Source organism: Neodiprion lecontei, chromosome 3 (assembly GCF_021901455.1).
Source record: "Neodiprion lecontei isolate iyNeoLeco1 chromosome 3, iyNeoLeco1.1, whole genome shotgun sequence".
Classification (NCBI taxonomy): Eukaryota; Metazoa; Arthropoda; class Insecta; order Hymenoptera; family Diprionidae; genus Neodiprion; species Neodiprion lecontei.
Window position 1 is genome coordinate 12,315,035 of NC_060262.1, and position 20,136 is coordinate 12,335,170.

At 37.9% G+C, this 20,136-nt stretch overlaps 3 protein-coding genes across 3 annotated transcripts; 2 read left to right on the plus strand and 1 right to left on the minus strand.

The window, feature by feature from the left end:
- Positions 1 to 1,214: 1,214 nt before the first annotated feature.
- LOC107227279 (phospholipase A1 member A-like) lies at positions 1,215 to 4,191 on the plus strand. The gene is made up of 2 exons (XM_015668386.2): positions 1,215 to 2,420; positions 3,262 to 4,191. Exon 1 carries the CDS (start codon positions 1,255 to 1,257, stop codon positions 2,290 to 2,292), a length of 1,038 nt encoding a protein of 345 aa, XP_015523872.1. The 5' UTR covers positions 1,215 to 1,254; the 3' UTR covers positions 2,293 to 2,420; positions 3,262 to 4,191.
- On the minus strand, positions 1,827 to 17,031 carry LOC124293496 (feline leukemia virus subgroup C receptor-related protein 2-like). The gene is made up of 7 exons (XM_046734497.1): positions 16,758 to 17,031; positions 16,147 to 16,616; positions 15,860 to 16,074; positions 15,692 to 15,795; positions 15,514 to 15,624; positions 15,069 to 15,417; positions 1,827 to 1,836 (listed from the first exon to the last, which is right to left on the minus strand). The coding sequence occupies exons 1-6, from the start codon at positions 16,964 to 16,966 to the stop codon at positions 15,147 to 15,149; spliced, it is 1,380 nt and encodes a 459-aa protein (XP_046590453.1). The 5' UTR covers positions 16,967 to 17,031; the 3' UTR covers positions 1,827 to 1,836; positions 15,069 to 15,146.
- Positions 6,021 to 7,773, plus strand: LOC124293424. The gene is made up of 2 exons (XM_046734275.1): positions 6,021 to 6,138; positions 6,497 to 7,773. The coding sequence occupies exons 1-2, from the start codon at positions 6,021 to 6,023 to the stop codon at positions 7,771 to 7,773; spliced, it is 1,395 nt and encodes a 464-aa protein (XP_046590231.1).
- Positions 17,032 to 20,136: the final 3,105 nt, after the last annotated feature.

A 20,136-nucleotide genomic window follows, 5' to 3' on the forward strand; every position in this document is an offset into this window, starting at 1 on the left:
AACGTTTCGTCTAAATATAAAGCAGCTCGGCGCTTTGCCGGTCAACTGGTAACCGCTCTTCGTGGTCTTCCTATTTATACTCTCCCGGAGCTGTTGCCAGATTACCTTGTCGACGTCCTTCCCCTACTTGTGTGTCCTGTTATGGGTCATCGTCCTGGTATGCGTTGGTCAACGTCCGTCGTCTTTGTTTATTATTTTGGATTTATGTAGGTCACTGTCAGTGTCGATGGTGATTTCGTTCAGTTGTCCGTTATAGTTGTTGTCGTGATTTGAGTATGTCACGGGCATTGTTGATAGTATGCGTTCTTGAACAGCTGTCCGTTACAATACATATATATACATATATTGTATGTATACGTCAATAAGTCTTAGAAGTGCCGCATTCACGTTTTCCCTGTATTTTACTTTTACCCAACAGTGATTCTATTTTTACGAAAGCTAGTATTTGTAACAGCCTAGAAAGTTCGAGTCCATTATCCATATTGTAAATAACTTGTATAAATACTGACGTTGAAGGCGGCGCCATTTTACAGACTAAATTGTTTCCAAACCATAATCGATAATGATTAGAATACTCAAATGATTATGTTTTAAGAAATTCTTGGGCAAAAAAAAATTGCGCACTGATATATTACAATATGTATAGTGTGTACGTGCATGTGTGCGTGCGTGCATGTACTTATACATAATATACATATAGTTATACATTGCCTAGGCCAGTGGTTTGAAACGTATACATTGCGCAACGCCAAATCCTTTCTTCCGTAGAAAGTGACCAGATTGAGCATATATTAAACTCAGTATAGAGCCAACGTAATATTTAATAAAGTTATGTTAGCTATCGAATGAATTTGACTGTATCCAACTGATATTCTTGAGCAACTTCTACTAATATCTGAATATCAATCCCATGCTGGCTCGTTGCGTAAAACAAATTGTGAAATGAAACGGAAAGGCAACAGACTATCTAAAATATTTAAACGCTGGTTCTCTGACCTTGAAGTATGTCTGAAATATCGGGCTTGCTTTCTTCGAAAGGTTGAAATAATATGTAAATAGCTATACCTATGTAATACGTGAGAGAAAACGCCTAGGTGACACTCAACAGCTGCCAAGTCGTGGAAGGGGTCAAACGGTACCGTGAAACGGTACGATGGTACCGGCTTGGATTTTAAATCGATGTAATTGCGGTCCCCATACTTAGTCACCAAACGGCCTCGACTCGAACAGTACCTCAGCACACGCGGTCCCATCATGCGCAACTCGAAAGTTTTGTTTGCGGCGATGTGTCACGCTGCGATTCTTCAACTGATCCAGGAAACTTCAGCTGCCAAGGGACCGATTCGGGAGGCAATTCAAAGCGGGCAAGCGGCAGAATATGACAAGGATGACTGTGCCTGGAGAAGAGGTAACGACCGAGACCTTTGCCCGGACCCCGACGTGCACGTCTTCCTATACGCACCTGGACATCCGAAGCGGAAACTGGAGATTGATCAGTCAGATTGGCTTCGACGCGAGCCCTACAATCCAAGGCTTGAGAATGCCTTTGTCATCCACGGTTATGCTGGGGGAGATGATACGTTACCAATAGCAGTATTGAGAGACGCTTACTTACGGAATGGAAGCTACAACGTCTTCATGGTCGACTGGGGGGCACTCTGTGCCGCACCCTGTTACCCGGCCGCAGTCGCGAACCTTCGCCCTGTCGCAAAGTGCCTCGCTGGAACCCTCACAACCCTGAGGAACATGGGGCTTTCGATGGAGAGGACGACGTGCGTGGGACATTCGTTGGGTGCGCATATTTGCGGAGTTATGGCGAATTATCTGCTCTTTCGACTCCGATCCATCGTCGGACTCGACCCCGCCCGACCGTTGGTCAGGCCAGGACTAGTCAACAGGCTTGACAGCGGCGACGCGGACTTTGTAGAAGTGATACACACTAACGCCGGTTACTATGGAGAAATGGGGCGAGTCGGTCATGTCGACTTTTGTGTCAACGGGGGAAAACTTCAGCCCTTCTGCGAGAACCGAAGGAATGATCAACTTTGCAGTCACGTCTGGGTGGTTTGTTACATGGCCCACAGCATCGATGGGGATACTGAGCTCATGGCGGAACCTTGTTCAAGATGGTGTCCTGCTGGGCCAAGAATCATACAGAGAAGTGGGAGTGCCTTGATCATGGGACAGCATACGCCGAGAAATGTCAGAGGATCCTTTTGCTTGACCAGCGTCAATCCCCCCTATTGTCCTAGGAACGGCCACGTTAGAGGAGATGAGAGATGTTGCGTCTGATTTGGGGGAGGGGGGTTAAATCGGTTTCGCACTGTTATTATTGCACGACGGGCGATGTGTGACATATGAGGGGTACCGTTTTTCTCGGAGTTCTACGTGGAAACTTTCTGCAGATTATAGCAATGCAGGTAAACTTAACGATACGTAGCGATTTCTCGGCATATTTGAAGTAATTGACCAGTCACCGCCTTTCATATTTCCCGATTGGACTGGAGTCCGTTATATCCGGACTTCTGTATAAGAACGAACGCAGTTATTTATTATTCAAAGTGTATCCGCGGGGAAAACCATGCATACGCAATAGCGCGAGAATACCGCTATTTGCTCTGAAAAGTGTCTCTTGTGTTACATTTAATCACTGTTGTACCCGGGAAAAACAGCTGTAAATGAATAAATAGGTATATAGTTATACATGGCAGTTCATACACTCAAAAAAAGTTTTGTTATCATTACCAAAGTTTGGTTACCCGAACAAAAAAGTTTTGTTAGTTTTCAGTCAACAAAAGTTTTTGTTTTGTATGCAAAAAAATGTTGTTTAATTTGATACCCGTAACCAATTTATTTGGTACGGACAACAGTAGAATTAGGTGATTGTAACAAACTGTCTTTGACAAAATACTTTTGTAAGTATAACAAAATATGGCATTTGCAGAATTTTTGTTACAATAACAAAATACTTTGGTTCTAGTTACAGGATGTAAATTTGCTGTTAGAACAGAATGATATATTGTTCATGCTACCAAATACAATAACTTTTTAGTATTTGATGCATACAAAAAATGTGGTTGTCTTCATAAAAAGGGGTTAAAATGACAAAACGGATGAATAAATCTTTATAAGATACATATCTTTATTGTATTATTAAACATGGTTCAGTATGACATACTTTTGCTTGTATATGTGACAGGAACAAGCACAATTGTATATAAAGAATCAAATAATATAACTAGCAATTTTTTTGATTTCCAGGGCCTCAATACCTTCGTACAAGATGGTTTTGCGAAGTTCTTCAATGTTCTTAAGCTTGCCCACTTGCTCATCTTATTTAACATTACTAATGCTATCAGCAACGCATACAATATTTTGTTTTGCCTGTTGAGGATCAATATCAAGATTTGATGGTGCACCCAATAATTAAATGGATTGTAATCTTGTTATTTGCCTTTGCATGACTTGATCATCTGTGGGACTCGGTGTGAAGATAGTGAAAGGGATTGCTTCGTCAGGTTTGACTATGCAAACAGTATCTGATTTTTCAAGTGTTAATTCTTAAGAAGTGATGAAAAAATAGATATAAATGAACAGGTTGAAAAAATCAATTAGTAAGTTATAATCACTCATACTAGCCAAAGCCAGTGATACGTCATCGAGCTTTCAATGATATTAGCCAATTTTCAATAAAATACACTTCCTGGACGATTTGGACAATGAAAGATTCCCTGAATTGTAAAATCCTCTTCAGAAGCAAATTTCAAGAAATCATTCGAAAGGCAGTGACACTTTAAAAATGCTATATTCATCATAACTCATTATTTGCAGCTGAAATTTTTTTCCTAATATTCGCAACAGCAAAGAAAGATGACAAAATATTGTCTACTACGAATTGTTGATTTGGAAAGGAGCACCTAAAGCTTGTATCTTCTATCTTTGTGTAATTGCGGGTTAAATAGGTTTCATGAATTTAAAGCGACTTTGATTGCCTTCCTCAGAAAAAGAAGGCGAGGGGGATGCAGGGGACTTTTAAAAGTTTAAATCATCGACTCCAGAAGGCTATGTCATTACAAGATGCATTATTCAACTTATTGTTGCTTCGTTTCCCATCATAAACGTGTATATAAATTTAACATTTGTCACTGTACTTAACTAATAAATAGATATTTTCTATTCATTCGTATGAAATTAACTTTTAGAATCTGAATCGTACCTTATCTTTCAACAAATCGGAAGATATCATAAAAATAGTATCTGAAGTCTCCGGTGATTGAATTTCCAACTGACTTGACGTGATCATTTGACAGGTTCGTAGAGCTTTTTGAAATTTGGCCCTCACACCAATTTTTCGAATCAGCTGTTCGATCTCTTTGCTTTCAGGGGCCAAAGACAGTAAAGCCTCATGATCCACACACTCGACTATATATTTTTATATAAAAAAAATGAATACAGATAGCTACGTGAATAAACAAATAATTAAATAAATGAATGAATTATTTATTGTAATGAAGACAATTTTTCTTGACCTTGGAGATTTGTTGATTAATGTTATTCTTGGATATGAAGGTCACAACTCAAAACACTTTTTTATCGTGTTAACGTTTCGGCCCTGGTGGGGGCCCTCCTCAGAACATTTTATTTAAATATCTGTCACGAACAAAAATAAAATAATGTACAACTAGGTTTTGACAAAATTAGACATATTGGTATAAATAATATGCAAGGATGTTTAAGCAAGTATAAAAGAGGAGTTACCTCGTATGAGATGACACTTCCAATTACATAGAATGCGTGTTGGTAATTGATGAATAAATAGAACAAAAAAACAATAAAGACAAAAACCGAAACACACTGCGTTCGCGACACGTAATTCCCACGAATTCATATTTGTTGTTGGTTTGATAAAATGAAATAAAGCACACCGCCGTTATGGTTGAGTCCAGAGCACATAAGCACAAATGGAACGTCCAGTGTGTAGTGGGAGGAGGTCGATCTCGATAGTTATCAGAGCAACGCAGAGTCAACGGGTTAAAAGGAAACCAAAATTTTTTTGTTAAGGAGGTAAAATCGAGAGCAAGGTCAGTCGGTAATGGACAATTACAATGGTCGTATCACAGAGGTGTAAATATTACTTAGATGTTCTATGTCTTGTTTACGGTTGACAGAATTGGGATGTGCTACAATATTGCACATTTCTAACAGTAGCCTATTGTAATACAACGGTTCGACGTCAATAATGCTGGCTTGAGAATAATTAAAAGAGTGGTCGAAATCGATGGCATGTCTCGTCAATGCAGTATAATTATCCTCGTGTTCATGGATATTGCGTTTATGCTCGGTTATCCTGGTGTGTAGTTGCCTACTAGTTTGGCCTATGTAAGCCATGTTGCATTGGTTGCAAGGTATTTTGTAAACTACACCAGAGCGCATACCCAGGGGTAAGGGGTCTTTACCCGAATCAAACATCGAGGATAGATCATGTGCACATTTGCCCACAAATTGAATTTTGTACTCGGAGAATGTTCTGTTGAGTGACTCAAACAACCCCGCAACGTATGGGATGGAAATATAGCTTTTTTCATTGGTTTGTGTAGTAGTTACATCGAAATTGTTGTTAGGGCTGGTCGATGACAAGATGGAATCGTATTTAAACTTTATATGTTTGTTGAGCAGGCGAGGTGGATAGTCGTTTTTACTTAGTACCTGCTGAATCAAGGACAAATTTTTTTTGTGAAATTCCATACTTGAGAGTCGGATCGCTCTGTCCACTAAGCAATTAATCGTTCCAATTTTGTATGATTTGGGATGGTGAGAATGGTAATTTAAATACCTTTGTGACCAAGTAGCCTTATGAAACCAATCAGTTTTAATTAGCTGATTATCATTGATGATCAGGACATCTAAAAAGCTAATTTGGTGATTAGACTCTAATTCAGATGTAAATTGTAGTCTCGGATGGAAACTGTTGAAAACTGAAAGCAAATGCTGCAACTTTATCCGAAGGGACAGCTGTAATTATGTCGTCTACATATCTGAAAAAGAATGAAGGCTTGAAGTCCAGTTTATTAAGACAGTATTGTTCAAGATCATCCAAAACCAAATCAGACAAAATTGGAGAGAGCGGTGAGCCCATCGGTAAACCATACGTTTGAGCATATATGTTATGGTTAAATTTAAATATGGCAGCCTTAAAACATATGTGCAATGCTTTTAAGAGTTCGTTAAGTGGGACCGGAATTTTGTCCACCAGCTGATGCCAGCGCTGTTTAACAGCGTTGATTGCAAGATCTTGTGGTACATTAGTGAACAAGGATACAACATCCAGCGAAACTAAAATATGATCAGCTGGAAGACGAAAGTCCCTAATAGCATTCACCAGAGCAAAACTATCTCTTACCCGTGACAAGGGAGGTATGATGTTATTACCTATACATTAGATTGTTACACCTATACAAAGAATTTTTTTGACACTTAATTGAATTACCGGTTGAAGTGTCAAAAAAATTCTTCGACACACAATACCTGAAATTGGAACCGGCCTTCAACGCTTACAAGACGGCTAACATCAACAAGTTAGCTAATCTGATTAATAACAAAAAACGACTCACTTCTAATCCAATAGACCCGACCTTTGAAAATTGGATCGTAAACCTCAGTAATACTGATATTCCTGTCAATGTTACTGACGTGCTAAAAATGGGACCTAAATATGGCATTCCTTTTAAGACTAACTGCATCCCAACCAACAAACTCATATCGGATTTCGAATCAAAGATTTCCTTCATTCCTTCTAATTCTCGTAATACGGCCCGCCAAGATTTTACCAACACAATAAAAAAGTTCATCAACACTCCTGCTCCCCTTCACGCTGACAAGAATGTCCTTCATAAAATCAAAGAAACCAAGATCTTCCAAAATAACAACCAGGACCTACTTTTCTTGAAGGCGGATAAGGGTAACACGACTGTTGTGATGAACAAGCAAATGTACGAGGATAAAATGTTGCAACAACTCTCTAACAACAATTCTTACAAAGTTGTTAGATACGACCTCACTTGTACCTTGCAACAAGAAGTAAAAAAACTAACAACTGATTGGTCTAAAAGCAAACTCATCTCTGATCAACTGAGACGTCAAATTGCAAAAACTGATTGCCTACCACCTAGTGCTTACGGACTACCGAAAATTCACAAACCTGACACACCGGTACGAATTATAGTGTCCTTCACTGATAGTCCGACTATCAATTTGGCTCGTTTCCTCAGTCAATGTATAGGTAATAACATCATACCTCCCTTGTCACGGGTAAGAGATAGTTTTGCTCTGGTGAATGCTATTAGGGACTTTCGTCTTCCAGCTGATCATATTTTAGTTTCGCTGGATGTTGTATCCTTGTTCACTAATGTACCACAAGATCTTGCAATCAACGCTGTTAAACAGCGCTGGCATCAGCTGGTGGACAAAATTCCGGTCCCACTTAACGAACTCTTAAAAGCATTGCACATATGTTTTAAGGCTGCCATATTTAAATTTAACCATAACATATATGCTCAAACGTATGGTTTACCGATGGGCTCACCGCTCTCTCCAATTTTGTCTGATTTGGTTTTGGATGATCTTGAACAATACTGTCTTAATAAACTGGACTTCAAGCCTTCATTCTTTTTCAGATATGTAGACGACATAATTACAGCTGTCCCTTCGGATAAAGTTGCAGCATTTGCTTTCAGTTTTCAACAGTTTCCATCCGAGACTACAATTTACATCTGAATTAGAGTCTAATCACCAAATTAGCTTTTTAGATGTCCTGATCATCAATGATAATCAGCTAATTAAAACTGATTGGTTTCATAAGGCTACTTGGTCACAAAGGTATTTAAATTACCATTCTCACCATCCCAAATCATACAAAATTGGAACGATTAATTGCTTAGTGGACAGAGCGATCCGACTCTCAAGTATGGAATTTCACAAAAAAAATTTGTCCTTGATTCAGCAGGTACTAAGTAAAAACGACTATCCACCTCGCCTGCTCAACAAACATATAAAGTTTAAATACGATTCCATCTTGTCATCGACCAGCCCTAACAACAATTTCGATGTAACTACTACACAAACCAATGAAAAAAGCTATATTTCCATCCCATACGTTGCGGGGTTGTTTGAGTCACTCAACAGAACATTCTCCGAGTACAAAATTCAATTTGTGGGCAAATGTGCACATGATCTATCCTCGATGTTTGATTCGGGTAAAGACCCCTTACCCCTGGGTATGCGCTCTGGTGTAGTTTACAAAATACCTTGCAACCAATGCAACATGGCTTACATAGGCCAAACTAGTAGGCAACTACACACCAGGATAACCGAGCATAAACGCAATATCCATGAACACGAGGATAATTATACTGCATTGACGAGACATGCCATCGATTTCGACCACTCTTTTAATTATTCTCAAGCCAGCATTATTGACGTCGAACCGTTGTATTACAATAGGCTACTGTTAGAAATGTGCAATATTGTAGCACATCCCAATTCTGTCAACCGTAAACAAGACATAGAACATCTAAGTAATATTTACACCTCTGTGATACGACCATTGTAATTGTCCATTACCGACTGACCTTGCTCTCGATTTTACCTCCTTAACAAAAAAATTTTGGTTTCCTTTTAACCCGTTGACTCTGCGTTGCTCTGATAACTATCGAGATCGACCTCCTCCCACTACACACTGGACGTTCCATTTGTGCTTATGTGCTCTGGACTCAACCATAACGGCGGTGTGCTTTATTTCATTTTATCAAACCAACAACAAATATGAATTCGTGGGAATTACGTGTCGCGAACGCAGTGTGTTTCGGTTTTTGTCTTTATTGTTTTTTTGTTCTATTTATTCATCAATTACCAACACGCATTCTATGTAATTGGAAGTGTCATCTCATACGAGGTAACTCCTCTTTTATACTTGCTTAAACATCCTTGCATATTATTTATACCAATATGTCTAATTTTGTCAAAACCTAGTTGTACATTATTTTATTTTTGTTCGTGACAGATATTTAAATAAAATGTTCTGAGGAGGGCCCCCACCAGGGCCGAAACGTTAACACGATAAAAAAGTGTTTTGAGTTGTGACCTTCATATCCAAGAATAACATTAATCAACATTATTTATTGTAAATTGATAAAGAGGAGCAATGCATGAGGTGACGGCTCTAAATAATTACACGAAAGGAACGATTTTCACCTGTAAAATTTTTCGGCCAGCTGAGTAGAATCAAAATAATTTTTCAACTTATGATCAACGTTATAGAAATGAATGATGGGATTTTTTTAATTCTCCATAATATTAAGATATTACAGCAGTTGAGTGGTGAAAGGAAGATTAGTAACGAAACATTGAGAAAAAATCACTATTTTCTCATTTTTATAATAATTATGGAGGAACTGAAATTCCAAAATATGCTTGAGTATGTTTTGTTTTATTACAGTTTACTGTACTTCAAACAGTTCCAAAATCGCGAAATAACGGTTTTTCCTAGACACGAATCGTTACGGTAACGTTACTAACTTCAACATAATGCGCATTAGACACATTCTTTTGTAAATCCAAGCTGAGCATCGTAATAAAAAAAATTTAGTCGGGGTGCACGAAATCATTTTGTCCTGACCACAAAAATGATAAACTATTAAAATTGTCACTGTACCTCCCAGACAAATATTATCTGGGCAAAAACAACTGAAACTTAAAAAAATCCGCCAAGTTATCGAAACCAAATCACAATAAAAATTTAAGAACAACTTAGATATTGCCAGTCTCTGTCGTGAAATCAGGAAAGAACCCCAAGCCCTACGATCTCTCAGCAAGTAGGTATACGTCGTGAAGTCGGAACTCGCTGTTTCGTGTGGTGATATCGAAACATCATTCCAAGCGCTACGTACTTGGCGGGCACATTCGCTTTATATTTTTTATCGAAACGGTCACACTTGTTCGTGACGTGCGTGATCGTGTGTAATAATTCCGTTTCCAAGACTATCTGTTACCATCTATCAATGGACTGAATTTTTTTTTAACAAAAGGAATTGTGCATCGGAACGACTGGTTGATGACAGATTGTTTAATGTTACTATCGTATCAGATTTGTTACTTTTCTTGCCTCTTGTAGTTTAATTGCATATTTTATAGAATTGAGGACTTCATGAGATTCAGTCTATTGATCAGTTAGCCTTGAACAGCACTATTATCGTATAATTTCAATTTTGGAATACATATGTGCGCCGAAGGCGCCTGCATCCCATCACTCCTGTACACTCGCACGCGACGATTTTCAAAAAACGTATACTTTTTGTAACGAAGTCACCTTCATACTCCTTATACATCCTGGCACGGCTGACGCCGAAATAATATTCAGTCATCTGAGTCATCAAATGTTTAATTATTTATCTACAACCGAAGAAGATTGCTGCGTCATGACGTCAGCGAATATTACTATAATAGTATTCAATTTCCAGACTCTAAACAGAAGCTCTTCGATTCCAAATATATTCGCTTTTTTGCTGTGAGATTTCTTCGACACCGCGTGTGTTCATTACGCACGGCGAACCCATTAATTCCTCTCGATGCAATTCTTATATTGTCCTTTATTACGTTATTACAAGCATCTTCGAACATGGTTGATAAAAATTTAAATATTTTTTAGTTAGCTAACAAGGATAAGATATTGGCAGGTAAATTGGACATATCAAAGCTTTGGCTGCTTGTGCCATGTAAAGTATCCAATCGAGTATACTGTTTCCATAAAGCATCGAGTTTTTATTCTGCGTGATTAAATAAATATTATCCCACGCCGTAAAATCATGTACAGTTTATATTCTCATACCATTATTCCGCGAATTGATGCGATGGATTAAACTCCATGATTACTCTGTCGCTTTGGAATTCGAAATTGATTTTCATCAAAAATGTGCCCGCCAAGTACAGGGTGTATAAAAATTATGTGTCACCACTTCGCCAGGTGATTCTCCAGGTCACGTTCGGCAAAGATTACCCCCCAACATGGATCCGAAAAATTGACCTTGACCCCGAAACTCAAGGTCAAAATTTTGTATTGGCTTAAAAAATTCTACTAATAAAGGGGACCACAAGTCAGGAAGGAACCATGGGTCGCAAATTTCATTCAATAAATATTTTTTATCCTAAGTTCATGGCACTATTTTATTCGTAACCTTTTTTTCTTCCCAAGTATCAAAAAATCATTTGAATAAAAGATGTAGGAAATATTTTTCTCTGAAAAACTGAAAAATAAAGAATAAAATCGAAACAGTAGAAGCCAAGATATCGACGATTATATGCAGCTATTCCGGCGCCTATTGTGTCCGTAAGCTTTACAGGTAGAATGCGGACAGAGACAACTTTGACGCCCTCTATCTCAGGTAATATTCAAGTAATCGCAAAATCGTATACACAAAAATTATTCAGAATTTAGTCCTCTACAACTTTTATATGAAAAATTTATTGATCACATCGAAAGGGGGCAATATAATTGACAATAAACATTATTAGACATCAATTGATGGCACTTTTTTTATCGTAAAAAATTTTCATTCTCAGCTATCAAAAAATACTTGCAATAAAAGTTGTAGACAATATTTTGCTCTAAAAAACTAAAAAAAACTAATCGAAAATCCGACTAATGGGAGCCGAGATATCGAGGATTACCTGTTTTTCAAGATGGCGGCCGATGCACAATGAAATTTTTTTGGATTTTGGTGTTTCTGGGCATCTCAGATGAGCCTCTACTTGTCCTAAAAAAATTGGCTTTTCAATCCGTTTTGCCATTTTCAAATTCTATTTGACTGGTCTATTAGTGTATTGAAATCTTCGCCCACTTTTGCTCGTAACTTATTTGTCTAATTTCACACCAACAGGCTCCGCAGATTACATTCTTGTTCGATGGACATTTTAGAGACGCTATTTTATAATATTCTATTATATTAAATAACACCGGCCGGGTCTATCCGAGATACGACTCCGCACTTTTATCTCTGGGAAAACGATGTCGGGAGGAGGGAAAAGAAGAGAAGAGTAAAAAATATTCACGGTCAGGAGGGTGAGGAGGGTGAAAATTCGCTTTTAGTAGTCGTATAAATGAGGTCTCGTGAAGCCGCGTTGATAAATGGGAATATCGTGCGTGTTCGAGTCGATGCTTTTGAATAATGCGAAGACGTTAGTCGAGGTCAAGTAACAGAGCGTCTATTTCACCTGTCAAATAATTTCTCTACAATGGTTATATTACACGGGCATCCATCCATTTTTCGGAAGGCTGCTTGAAGGTTTGGTAATAAAACGGGCGTTTTGTTTTAAACGCGATGGCTACTAAGCTAAAAATAATCGAACACGATTCGATTACATTGGTAAAAATGAATCGATTAATCCAATATTTTGAAACTTTTTTTTTAAACGGCGCATTCGAAACCAAAATCTCGTAAATTTCAGTATGCAGTCTTAATAGCGGAAAAGTTTTATTTCGATAATTTGTAGTTTCATTGAAAAAATTTTTCAATTTTAGGTGAAAATATTCATGTGTTTTTCACTTATTATGTCAAACTGGTAATTAGTATGTAAGACAATGATAATAATCGATACTTTAATCGCATAAACTGATATTGCAATGCGTCCTTTATACGAGCAGGAAACAAAAAACGATCGCGAGGAAAACTAATCGAATGTGTCGATTGATAGAGTTTGAAAAATAATCGATTCTACTCGATTCATCCGAAAAAAATAATCGATTTAATAGAAAATTGATTACTTTTCGTCATTCTTAGCCTCCCGCGCATAAATTTGTCCTCAATCGACGTTTCAGGCCATTGTTTTCGATTAATCGTTGCACCGGCAAACTCAAGGATTCGGCAAGGTTCGCGAATCGTCAAGGACGCGCCATCGAGGAATTGACCATATTAAATCTGAATTATCGAAAAGATTTCACTAAAAAACCGAGTAAATAAAAAAAAAAAAAAAAAAACAAAAAGTAACTGTAAACCGGCATTCTTTTTTTTCCTGTATCAAACTCGTCTCTTAAACTGTACAAGAATCGAACAGTCAAATATTTTTTCAATTGATAAATCATCCGATAAATGAACATTTTTGTTTTCTTTTATCACCCGACTCGCGAAACTGACGAATTAATTATAGAACAGGTATCGTGAATATTCAAAATTATATTATAACAATTCGAAAAATGATTTTGCAATCGAAGGATTTTTTGTTGAATTGCTTCGTTTCGGTCTGAGGCATTCAATGTATATATATATATATACCTTTATTCAGCTCAAGGTTGAACTCTATTGAACGAATTTCATCATGCTTTTTATTATACAGCTACCAATTTTCCAACGACACGTAATTTATGGATTACGGATCGTCTTTTGGAGAAATTTCCGGTCTCGTTAGTAAATTGCATTGAATTTACATCGGATGTAAAGGTCGAAGAAGATTTGTGAGACTCTCGTGTCGGTTTGATCCTTATTCTTTTTTTTTTCTCATTCTCTGCAGCTTCTCGTTTTTTCAAACTTGTAAATTATCGTCAAGACGGGAGAAATTCTGCAGATTTATCACAGTCTCTCTGAATAAATCTGTTCTAGTGTTTTTCGAAAGCCACGAATCTTAGATCGAAAAAATTCAAAATGGCGTTTTGAAAACCTTTTTTTTCGTCATCTTGGACCCGAAAACTCCAATTTTCCGGAATTGATTCATGTAATATTATCCAGATTAACTGAATACTTGAAAAATTAAATAGGCATAATGTAGAACATCGTCGGACCAACAGCTGAGAAAATAGGATGATGGTACGAAGAAATTTTAACCTCATTCAGATTTTTATTTCAATCTAAGTCTCAATAGTAATCAATAGAGTTTTAGTCCTTGAATTACACTCATTGCTTAGAAATTAGACTGCTTGGTTGTTATTCAGTTTTTTGGCAATCACTCATACTTATACTGATGTAAAGAACAATCGTACAAATATAGAATAAAGTTTATCCAATGAAGTAATTTTATATTTCAATGCAACGTGATGGCAATGAATGAAAAGCTCTTGTTGAGTCTTGAAAATGAAAAAGTTTCTAATTTTCGTTTGATTGGACAGGTAAATTTGACCAATGCCTTGCAGATTCAAATAACTTGATTTCGAAATTACAGGTAATGCAAAATCTCGTATTCGTTACGAACAATCGGTTTTCGGACGTACAGAAGAATCCGCTTAAAAGGATGCTCATTTCGTAAAGAAATAGTGAGAAATGATCAAAAATTCGGGTAATAAGGGAAGCCTTTTAAAGCTTCTGATCAACCAAATTTGAGGGTACCAAAATTTTCAATCGAAATTATTTTAATCACACATGTACGTAGAGGATTGCACCCACAGCTTATAATACTTATTGCGCAAACGTTGAGTGGTCAAAATTTACGTTCTCTTTTTACTTCTCGCTAAATATACCTGAGTTATGAAAACCACCAAATGCGGTTAGGACCAACGTTTATAATTTAAGGCAGGCTTTTTTAACTTTGACATTTTGCCAACGTGGTGCCATTTCAACTTTTGAAAATAATATAGAATCACGTTGAGCCGCCTGGATGCAGAAACAGAAAGTCTCCTCAATCCAGGACTGATATTGTATGAATTCTACAAAGAGGAGGGAAGGAATGTGAGGAATAAATTTCAATAAATTGTAGAAAATACTTTGGATAAAAGATGATTATGAAAATTCTTATTCGTGTAATTCATCTTAAGATTAGTATCAGATAAAAAACACAAGTGAGACGCGAGAAAGTTACTCCATTTTTTTCGGCGACACTTCACGTGCGGATTAGGAGCACCAAAATTCTTCTCACATTCTTTGAACACGACGAATCAACTAACTTGGTGAGTAAGAATTATCTTGATTCCTGATCTCTGCAACGTTCAATTTCTAATGGTTTATTTGCGGATGCCGAGAATATTCGACTTTTGGCAAGATCTTTCAATCGATCACTTTTGTCGGTTGTTATGTATAATAATGAAAGTAAACTCGAATCGTCGACGAAGGCTATTAGAATCAAAATCATTTGACTATTTCGTCTGATACTCCTTGGCTCAGCGCATTATATCACATGGCAGATTCTTCAGCTCTTTGCCTACGCAGATCGATTTTATTCGATATTGTCAACAGAGTTCCTAGGCCGAGAATTGCGAGAATGACCGCGTGTCCAGCCGTTTCGCCGTAAACGTCTGTCACCTTGAGGATAAGAGGAATTACGAAAGCTCCGTATATTTGGCCCGCTGTGCTCAAAATTCCTGTCGATAGTGCCTGAGACTCGGGGTAAGTCGCTTCGGCGCATAATTCAAATCCAATCGCGTTGAAACTGAGCAGAGTAATGCTGAAACGGAAACGGTTGCGTGTAGTCACACCGAGAAACGTGAGCATAACATAAATAATCGTTCAAATTGTACTCTAATCACAGTGATATACTTACCCGAAAAGCGAAATTGACAGAAAAACCGTCCATTTAATTTCCATATTCAAGGTCGTGGCAAAAAGTATTTCGCAAAATAAGGACGAACTGCTCACGGTGATGGCGATGACTCTGTAATTGTTGAACGCTGTAGTTACACCGTTCAAGTCGTTACGCGTCACAGCCACGGTCAACTAACCTGAATTTCTTCGTTTTGTCGAGAATTGATGCGATGATCAACGAACCTATGGTACCCACAAAGCACAGCAAAAGAAACATTATTCCCACATCAACTTCGCAGTTCTGAAAGACGGTTAAATATAACTGAGGGCACTGCAGGAACGTGCAGAGTCGGAAGTAGCGTTACCTTGAAGTGAGTTAAGACCAACGGATTCAAAATTGCCCCCATCGAGTTAAATATGCTAACAATCAGACCATAGGCGTTCCAAAGAATGATGAAGTTCCTGTTCTTTGTTAGTAACTTTTTGAAGGACACTAAAATTCCTTTGTCGAAACGCTCGTGCGTGGATTTTTGAAGCGCCCGCGACTCGCTTGGTGGCGCGGGAGGTTCGTCCTGAAAAACTTTATGGGAAAAGAGGATCGGTTAAGGAACGAATTCGTCGTCTTCGTAAGTGGAGAATTGCAAAGACTCACGAAAAAGTACGGCCAACGTTACGACTGAACATGCAATCGCGACTGTCCAGTAAATGACGGACAATCGGTACCCGATTTCCTCGACGTCGTAGTGGTTTCGGACAAAAATCGGAACGGTTAGGAAGCAGAGCGACAAGCCGACGTGAGCTGCGTAGGAGCCGATGGCGGTGGCGAGGGCGAGTTGGTCATTCCCGAACCAGAATGCAGCCAATTTTCCCGGAACAGGAGCAATGAAAACTTGGCCGATCGCGACCATGGCTTGCCCTTTGAGCAGCAGCGGAAAACGATCTTTGGCTGCCGAAAAGACCTTAATCCAAGCTCCGAGACACGTCAATGCGGCTCCTATCACGACCGTCCACTTCAGGCCGATGCGTTCCATTAAAAACATGGCAGGGAAGAGGAAAACTGCGTAGGCTACCATCAACATGATGTTGGTCGATGCTACCGCCAACGCCGAGACGTCGTAGTATCTGAGGACTCAATTTGTCTGTATGAGCAGCACGAGTCAAGGTCTTGAGTACTGATTTCGCTTCCGTTTCAAATTTTAGTGGCTCATCTATATTTGTACGAAGAATAAGAATACCATTACGGGTGATCAATAATTATCTTACCGACTTATTATGTGGCTGACGATGACGAATTGAGCATAATGATAGCTGCTGCATATGCCGCACAAAGCAAATAAGAATAGTTGAAGCCATCGTCTTTTGAAAACCCGGACTTTTAACGGACTGCCGCTGAACGTGTCGTCGTTTTCCTCTGTACATTCGGTCTTAAGAGGATGCGAGACGTAATTGTCAGTGATTCGTCGATTCTTCATTTTTCTTCAACACTTTTTAAAAAAATCTGTACTTCAGCTGCGGAGCGGCTTTCAATCCGGATTCTCGATATCCGCACCTTGGGCTTGCCACCTTTGAGGCGCTGCTTCGACTGATACCAGCTTCTCTTGCCCAGACTCAGCGAAAGCTCCGGACGACTCCGTATTGTGATGTTCCAGTATTTTTAATGTTTTTTCAATTTAAGACAGGTGTACTACGTTAAGCCAATTATTTATCTTTCCACACAATGAGATCGCATCGAAAACTTATTAATAACATCAAGCTAAGCCAGCATTAATCGACGGCAGCAAAAAAAAAAAAAAAAATCAGCAATAATTTCTATCTTCGCCGAGCAACTTTACCGAACGTAAAAAGGTACTCAGATTTTGATTCCTGCGTGAAATGAAAATGCATTGGAGTGTTTGCGTTCGGAATTGTATATATATACATAAAATGGGGCTGTTAAGCCCTTTTTCGCGTTTGAAATACATGAACTTCCATATTTGCATATATATATGTATATACATATCAACGTGGAAATCGGCCAGGGCACACCCTTAAACCACAATTGACGGTTTACACAGAATGACATCGTAACTGTTTTATATTTGTGACGCAAATTATACAAAGTAAACAAATTTTCACAGCGTATGCAAATTGAATAATCATCACTGCCGTATTCATTCGGCAAAGAAAATATCCCAACATCGTAAATAATGTTTAAACAAGTGACATACCAAATGGCTACTTGACGCGCATCGTACAATCGCATCTCGATGATCGGTTGGTTGAGCTGACGACAAAAATTTGAACGCTAAAATTTTTTGTCAAATTGTACGTCGCGGCCCAAGAAAAAAAAAAGTGGTCTGTACAGTTGAACAGACCCACCTAGCTTTATGTATTTTGACGCACTGAATCCGAATCTGAGGTCGGTTTGATACGTACACCCTCAAAATTCTCAAAAAATTCCAAAAAACCGTAAAAATTGGAAAAAACTGCAGTTTTGGTAACAAAAAAACTTTCTACATATAAATCATATACGTTTTACATATGATTCGATCCGGTGAGTATAAATCTGAAGTTTATTTTGCCTGTACGCCCTTAAAGATATAAATAAATTGCAAAAAATCCCTAAAGATTGCTATAAATTGTATTTACAGTAATAAAAAAATTGATTAAACATGATTAAATTTATTTCCCACATATTGGGATGCACTCAATCCAAATAAAAAATTTGTCCATGTGAATCAGTCCGAAATTTACCAAAAATCGTTCAAAAAAGCATAGACAGATAAGGTAAGGAACGAGCTTTATCGATTTTAAGCTGTTCTTCGTTTGTTTCGAACTCTTAGCTCTTCAAATGACCTACGCAATAGGTTTCTCTTTCGTTTTTTATCGTCCTTCGTTATTTCTTTCTCTAGCGTCCAGCAAAAATCTGCCGTCCTGTTGACATTCCACTTCCCTTGATATCGATAAAGCTCGTTCCTTACCTTATCTGTCTATCCTTTTTTCGAACGATTTTTGGTAAATATCTGACTGATTCACATTAACAGATTTATTATTTGGACTAGGGTCACCGCGCGCGCAATCGCGCGCTTTTCTTTAGTTGTCTTATAACTTTTATAATAACAATAAACGTTAATAATTTATTAAAAATAATATCCGAAGAATTGTAATTGCATATATTGAAAGAATATTTGAAACGGTACAAACATATATTGCCACTTGAGTCTGCGATGGATTTTAGCTCGATGTTCTGAAATGTCATTCAAGATTTATTCATGCCTCCAATTTCATATTTGTGAAATAATTCGATCTTCGATTCGGGTGGATAGATAGTTCAGACGGAATTACATCATCAGAAGCTTTGTAATAGTCATGCTTAATCGGAATTACCAATCCTCGAGAAACCCGAACTATCTATGGAAGAAACTTCATTTTTAGTTAATCACTCATCATTATGTATTTTATAATTACTATTTGATATAAAAATTATTGGTATTATACTAACGATTCGAGGTGAAATACTGGACTCGTACAGCGTAGCTTTATCATCCCATGCCACTACTCGTACACGTTTACCATCGCCGTTGTTCAAAGTGAATTTGAACAACGGTTTTTTCGCCACACCGACGAACCGTATGCTCTCGATGCCATCCACATAGCCCATGATAATTCTATAAATGCGTAATAAGAGGAGAAATGGAATGAAAAAGATCCACCACAGTCTGCAATTTTTTTGTTGATAAAATTCGCTGTGGGTGATATGGTAACCATGTGGCAAAAAGAATTTATAATTCCCAAAATGACGTGTGACATGTGAAAAAAGAGAACTAAAATACTTACGTTGTATTATCACCCGCCGTTAACGCATCGAGTTCCTCGCTCGACGTAAAATCGCTCTTACTAAATTTCTCCATCACTTATTCACTCTTGTCGCTGAATAAATGTATCTGACACGATCGCGATCGGATGAGCTGCAATTGTTTTTTTTTCCTATGATCTGAAATACGCACATAAACAAACTCCGAACACGACATCGACAGCCAATCAAAATACGTCTATAGCAGCTTCAGAAATAACTCGAACTTCGAGATTACAAGAGGATTAAGTGCATCACAATACGTGAGAAATAAATTTAATCATGTTTAATCAATTTTTTTATTACTGTAAATACAATTTATAACAATTTTTAGAGATTTTTTGCAATTTGTTTATAGTTTCAAGGGCCTACAGGCAAAATATATTTCAGATTTATACTCAGCGGATCGAATCACATGTAAAACATATGATGATTTGTATTTAGACATTTTTTTTATCACCAAAACTGCAGTTTTTTCAATTTTTTTTCACGGTTTTTTGCACTTTTCTCAAAATTTTGAGGGTGTACGAACCGAAGGGACCTCAGATTCGGATTCAGCGCGTCAAAATACATAAAGGTAGGTGGGTCTCGTTCAAATGTACAGACCACTTTTTTTTTGTGGGCCGGTGTATTTGTCATTGATGAGTGGTGTACGTTAATTTCGACAAACAATAGTTTGCACGAAATACTGCCCTGTATGCATCGTGTCTTATTTTAGGATTCACGTCTGAATCTGAGAGTTACTCAAGACCATTGAGGTGCTGTTATGATTGAATCGAAAATTTTTATACAACTGGATACATGTCTATT